This window comes from Phycodurus eques, chromosome 21 (assembly GCF_024500275.1).
Source record: "Phycodurus eques isolate BA_2022a chromosome 21, UOR_Pequ_1.1, whole genome shotgun sequence".
In the NCBI taxonomy this organism is placed as follows: Eukaryota; Metazoa; Chordata; class Actinopteri; order Syngnathiformes; family Syngnathidae; genus Phycodurus; species Phycodurus eques.
The window spans coordinates 16,382,608-16,389,282 of NC_084545.1; the positions used below are offsets into that span (position 1 = coordinate 16,382,608).

A 6,675-nucleotide genomic window follows, 5' to 3' on the forward strand; every position below is an offset into this window, starting at 1 on the left:
ACTTCCTTTCAAACAGTATTGTTTTATTTTGCACTAAATCATTTTCTCATAATTCTATTTTCATTAAAAGTGGAATAAAGTTTTTATGATAAATCTTTTTCGTATGAATATTTTCTCTGAAGAATGCATCATAAATCCTTGTAAATTCATCTGATGATTTTTGGAATGATTTGTAAAAGTTGCGAGCAAACAAACAGAAACGAACAAAGACATGAACATTTATTATTATTATGATTATGATTATTATCTCTTATTACTTGTTATTTATTAGAACACAACAGTCTTGATTTAATCATGAATCGTTATTGATTGGTTGGAGCTACACTGGCCGTGATGTCGTAGTGGTATTGCTTTTTTGTTTTTCTATTTTTTTTTGCAGCAGCAATCACAAACACAACAACGTTAACGCTAAACTTTCTATTCACGTACTATTAAAAATAAAAATAAAACATTTCAGGAAACCAGCACAAAATAACCTTGAGTCTTTCCTTCACAAAGTCTTTGCTAAATGTTAGCTAACCTGGAAGCACGCGCACTGGGCGTGAAACACTAAAACGTTAAAACGCTTCAGTGTAAAAACACTCAAATGTTAAAACGCTAAAAGTTTGAAAAACTAAAATGTTACAACGCTTAAGCGTAACAAAAACGCTAAAATGTTAAAACGTCAAAACATGAAAACGCTAAAATGTTAAAACGCTAAAGTAAAACACATTAAAAGGCTGCCGTTACGCCACAACGCGATCCTAACCAAATGCTGTCCGCCGACGTACGGCGAAAGTCGCACGTTTTCATCGTAACGTCAACACTTAGCTCCAAGCTAATTACTGTTGGCCGCTCAAATCGTCAACAAAGCGCTTGGTTGGGTGTTAGCCATGTTTAGAAAACATTTTCAACGAAGACTTTCACGGACGCAACTGGACTCCAGTCAGCATTAGCTACGCTCGTGTTAGCGCAAAGGCGGCCCGCTACGCTGCGCTCGGTTTGGCGGAAGCCGACGTTTGTGCTCATGTCCTAAAAAGGGTGAGGAAGTGACATCATGCAAGTCGACAACACTCACTTTCTGTCTGCGCCTTGACAAAACATCGGTTGTGTTGGGACTCTCACTCGTTCCCTACGTGTAGCAGGATTTGTATCTCGTGGCCCCTGAATAGTTCCCTAAGATGTCCACTAAAAGTCCTTTTGTAGTCCTTTGGCAGGATTCGATTCATCGTTTCAGCCCTCGTAAGTGATTGCGGAGTCGAGAACGAGTGAACGATTCCGAAAGCAGCGACTGCCTTCGGAATCGTTCACTCCTTCCCCAATCACTCTATGTGTCATTTTTAATATCATTTGATCAATAACGGGAAAGACGTGCCCCAACCGAATTTCCTTTTGAAAATCAATTCATTTTCCGAAAATGAGAATTTGAATTATTGGCAGGTCTTCCTTGTTTCAAAGAAAAAGATATTCTTCATACTTTGAATGCCAAACTGTCTTTACCGTTTGGTGTCCCAAATGAAGTTTCTTGATTTGGAACATTTTGTCAAGATGCTAATGACATTTTGAATACATGGGATTTTTCTCCTATTTCTTAACATGCGACTTTTCGAAGAAAACTAACACAAATGCATCTTCGTGTCCAAAGAGTTGCTGCTGTTGTTGTTGTTTTGCTTCTTTTACAAATATCCCCCAAGCTGTCTTTAGCGTTCACGCCACAGGAGAGAGCCTCAATACACCAGCGGGATCTGGGATGAGGCAGCCATTTTGAATTCACACAATCGTAGATAGCACAATAAATGCTGTTATTTCTCAGATATTAACGGATATGTATGAATTTGTGAAAGTGTCGGAACTATTGCGCGTCTTTACCGTTATAAAAACAAGAGTGTCGCAGCTTTAATGAGCAGTCGGGATCCTTTCTGCACTTGTATCCACAGAGTTTGAAGGGCAACGCGTGCAAATTGTGCAACTCACACTCGTTTCATCAAGCTGTTTATGTCTTTAGCATTATGCAAGTCGTGTACTTCAACGGGCCGCCGCCGTTCGCTCCGTCGACGACGATTGCTTTTACGACGAATGTCGACAATTTGAAATCATCCGGAACTTTTTGAAAATAGGACTTGAGGTGGCATGGGAGTCATTTACACACAGAAAACAGAAGCGGCATCCAAAAATCGCTAAATAAGAATTGTAGTGTGTTTACCATTATTGATCAAATTATTTGAAAATGACCCGTATACGCATTTTCTTATAGTCGACGACGTAGTTGACTCTACGGCTGAAAGGATTTATCGAATACTGCCGAATCACGACAAGGACACTTTCATATAGTGGTGACGATTTAGTAACGAGTGAGGGATTCCCAACCCAACCCAAAAAAAAAAGAAAAGAAGCTCGCTCCTAAATTAGCAAGCTAGCTGCTAAAAGTATTAGCCTCGCCAGTCATTTCGCAGGGGAACAATTTGCCGCGACGCTCGCGTTCGGGAACGGAATATTCCGCCCTCCCGCTCGACCCGTGATGGCGTTTTAAGAAATTCCTCTGGCGCGTCATCCAAATGTCCTCAAAAGTTTCATCAAAGGGTCAGCGAAGCGTCTTGGCGGCCGTGTGATTGGACGATGCGCCTGGAAGGCAATGTCGAGGATAAAGACTTTCCCGTCAGTGTTTTTCCTGTCGATTTTTTTTCCTTGTATTGTCCTTGTTCTTTTTTGTCTCTCTTAGAGGGCCAGCAGCCAGGTGAGCAGGCCGGGCAGCGCCGCCGCCAGGAGCGGGCCCGCCGGGCCCCGCCCGGGGTGGGCGTTGTTCCCCACGGCGCAAAGTTCAAACAAACTCCCGTGGAAATCCAGACTACGGGATTCCTCCTTGAGTTTCTCCCAAAGGTCGCCGGTGCCTTCCTGGCAGTCGGACAACGCCGTGCTCGCGCACGAGTGGAAGTCGTTCCAGTAGCTGTCAGGACACGGGGTGGTGGAGGGGTGGGGGGTGGGTGGGTGGAGGGGGCATAGAGGACAGCACAACAAGGGAGGGGAAAAAAATCTCTTAAAATAACAAATAGAGGTTTGATTTGACGGCCATATTGCCCGCGCGGCAGTCGAGGGACTACTGCTGCGGCCTAATGAGGCCTGTAGCTCCGCCCACTGGCCACCATGTGACCAATGAGGCGTGCACAATGTGACCTTTGACCTCGGTAATTAGAGCGTGTGTGTGAGGGGGAAGCCACGCCCCTTCCCCGCTGTGATGAAGCTGTCACCCAAATCAAGTGCGTGTGCGTGTGCGCGTGCGCCATCTGGAGCGGGCGTGTCAGGCCGACAGGCGTCCCTCATGGAACGTGTCCGGGTGTCACGGAGGACACCAGCTCCGCCCACCCCCGCCTTCAGCAAACAGTCACTTTGAAGCCACACGGGGCGGGGCTTGTCGACACGCCCGATTAGCCGCATTGCTCGAAGAGCATCGTGGTTACAATCGTTATGTTGTCGTTTTACGTGCTCAACATCAAAACTATTCATCAGCTGCGGTCATTTAAAATGATAGCAATAAAATGCTAACGCATTTGTGTTATTTCAAAATGTTTATGTTCATAAAATACATGTTTTTGTGAGAAAAATAATGTTTGTGTTCATAAAATCGTGACAGGTTCACATGAAAATCCTTGTGTTAAAGGATAACATCAAATAAAAGGCTAACGTAGAGTATGAAATGCTACCATCTTCATGTAAAGTTATACATTCATAAACTGCAAACAGTTCTTCTCTTACAATGCTTAAACATTTAGTTTAGTAAAATGCCAACGTTTGCTTTATTATAATGCTGACATGTTAGTTTTGATAAAATGATAACATATCAATTTGAACAAAACGTTTTAACAGAATGCTAACATGTTACTTTTCCTAAAATGCTAACGTGTTAGCTTCAACAAAATGCTTCCGTGTTTGCTTATTATCGCGCTCACATGTTTTTGTGAGTTTTGTTCGTCAAATGCTAGCACGTTTATGGCCGCAGTGTGCGTGTGTGTCGTACGTGCAGATCTTGTTCAGGTTCTGCTGGTCGTCGAGGTCCGTGGGGTAGTTGGCCACGTTGTCTCCCAGCTGCAGCAAACAGTCGGAAAAACCCTTGAAGACGGCGTCGCAGTGGGCGGAGCTTACCAGCGCCGTCTGCAGCAGCCACGCTGGCGACGGCGACAAACAAAGGACATCGGTGTTGGAAACGCGACGTTCGCGACGATGTCGGGACCTGCCCGCGGGCCAGAACCGGCCCGCCAGGTGGTCCAATCCGGCCCGTGGGGCGCGAGAACACGTGACCTGCACTTTCCAAGGAAAGTAACTGTTGTCGCTAATTTCGTCCACCGGAGGGCGTACTGTGGCCTGAGCTGCCGCTGACGATTGGACGCCTGCTATCGATGCGCGGAAGGCTGAACGACGAAACGTTTCAGGAGCGAAGGCAGCCTACACTGGCTGGAAAATGCCGCTGCGCCAAGAACGCGCCTGTGCCGAAACGAAGCGCTCCTCTCGGGCGGACTTTCGCGAGGCCTCTGTCGCAGTTTGGATGACATTCCCAGATGCACGCGCAAGGGATTTCTGTGCTTTTAGAAAAGCTTTGGCGATCCGCTCGGATCTGGAAGGAAATGAGCAATCGGATTCTGTTGGAATTGCACTCGTTGTCGCCGACAAATACATTGAACATATTGTTCATATGATTTGCAACAAGACAAGAATCAATACATGGGAATAGTTCTTTCTTTTCATTTTTCAGAACTTGAGATCGAACGGACGAGGTTGACGAGGAGGAGGAGGACGTCCGTGTTCGGACGGTTGACGCTCATGATGATGTCATCACGGTGCGACATCCGCCCGTTGAAAGACTCCAGACGCGAGCGACTTCCCTTTGGTTGCGGCGCGAACTCGGGGGTGACGTCATGTGGTCAGCGCGCCAACGTTTCTCTCAACTTGACTTGATTGTTATGAGGTCCCTTTTTGCTCAACCGAAAAAAGCTTTCCCATTGCATCGTGTACAGGTTAGGTGGCACGTGATGAGCGTTCCTGCGTTTCTGTCAATCGGCTTTTAGAACTTGATTCTCGCTCGTCGAGCCTGCACAACAATCGTTAATTCAAACCGAACATTCCTCAAAGGGAAAACGTTTGAAAAGATGTGATATTGATTTTTGAGAGACTTGTCTGGTGACGTCGGCTGCGTGAATATTGAAACATTGAAATGCATATCATTTCGCGACGCGCATATTTTCATGTGCACTCAATTTTCATTTTTGGATCGAACAAATGACATTCTACGGTTTGATCTTCGTTTTTCCGCCCTCCTTTTTCCATTTTTATTTTCACACAAGAAAACTTTGAAATGTTCACATGTTCTCGTCCATTGGCTTTCTTTCGCTTTTTCTCCGTGCGCACGTGGAGTCTTTGTCACGCGCACGCGTCCACTCGCACTTTCCCGCAGCGTGCGTGCACGCGACACACCCACCAAACACACACGCGAAGAAAGAGGAGCTATTGGCACAATCACGTGCGCGATGTGACTGATTTCGTTTCCTTCCAACGAAATCGGAGCCACAAAAAAACGACGAAAGAGTTTGTCCGATCAAATCAACGTTTTAAGAACGATTCATCATTAAATAATAACAATGATGTGCTCTGTATGAAACACTTGTGAGCCATTTGGAATGTAAGGGGGAGAATTTCAACTCTGCCATTTGAATAACAGGAAGAGGATAATAATAATCCTAATCATAATCATAACAATAATAAGGAGGAGGACAAGATTACGGTCCGAGAAAGACGAAAGAGTGCGCGGTCACGAGCATTGCCACGAAAAAGAGCGTGCTCCGTTTTTCACACGCACGCGCACACCTCCACACACGTCGCGCTTATGCAACAGTCGGATCCGATCACAATAACGACAACAACATGAGAAGATGATGCCAAATAAGCATCATCGGGCGGTCCACATATTAGACGGAGCCCGGCCCGCGCCCATTCTGCGGGAAGGCGCGCGCGTGCACGCCCGCAAATGACATCATCTTTCTTCCATCCGCTTTCGTTTTTCAGCATTGCTTCTTTTCGACGCCCACCCACAAAACCGAACAATTACAACTGCGTTACGATTAGTTGCCGCGGACTCTGCGCGGCCTCGATGTCGCGCGCACTCATTCGAGTGCGACGCACGCGCAAAATGGCACTTTGGCACAAATAAAGTGCAGAAGGAGGAAGAGGAGGAGGGGGGGTGCTAAGGGGGGTGGGGATCCCCCCGGCTGCCGCACACACTGTGCTGCTCACGTGCCCAAAATCTCCTCGAAGCCTCCCAAATGTGAAGAAAAGCCATCCGGCTCAAGATCGTCCCGAAGATCCTTGTGAGCATCAGAAGAAGGAGAAGAAGAAAGTTTTCGCCCAACGGGAGATTGGAGCTCGCAACTCACCAAAGTGAAGCGCCAGCACCAACGCGAGGCTTCCCGCCATCCTCGGTGGACGCGCACGCACGCACGGACGCGCACGCACGGACTGACGCCGCAGAGGAGGCGCGCCGTCCCGCAAAGTCACACGCACGCACACGCTCCTCCCCCATCTTCGCGCACGGCGAGAAAGGAGAGAGAGAGACTCCTCCTCCTCGTCACCGGACAGATTCCTTCATTCACTTTTTCCATCATTTCAAAATGTCCTCTTATCTGATCATCGCCATCACGTGATGCCACTGAG

General features: G+C 46.9%; 1 protein-coding gene across 1 annotated transcript; it reads right to left on the reverse strand.

The window, feature by feature from the left end:
* Positions 1 to 53: 53 nt before the first annotated feature.
* Positions 54 to 6,463, reverse strand: nrn1a (neuritin 1a). The gene is made up of 3 exons (XM_061666329.1): positions 6,399 to 6,463; positions 3,992 to 4,139; positions 54 to 2,923 (listed from the first exon to the last, which is right to left on the reverse strand). The coding sequence occupies exons 1-3, from the start codon at positions 6,436 to 6,438 to the stop codon at positions 2,695 to 2,697; spliced, it is 417 nt and encodes a 138-aa protein (XP_061522313.1). The 5' UTR covers positions 6,439 to 6,463; the 3' UTR covers positions 54 to 2,694.
* Between the last annotated feature and the right edge of the window lie 212 nt (positions 6,464 to 6,675).

Excerpts from the sequence above, each read along its gene's own strand:
- nrn1a (XM_061666329.1), bottom strand. The coding sequence starts at position 6,438 with ATGGCGGGAAGCCTCGCGTTGGTGCTGGCGCTTCACTTTG. Across the intron at positions 4,140-6,398 it reads GGTGCTGGCGCTTCACTTTG|CGTGGCTGCTGCAGACGGCG; the intron begins GTGAGTTGCGAG and ends CGCCGTCGCCAG. Across the intron at positions 2,924-3,991 it reads AACCTGAACAAGATCTGCAC|CTACTGGAACGACTTCCACT; the intron begins GTACGACACACA and ends GTGTCCTGACAG.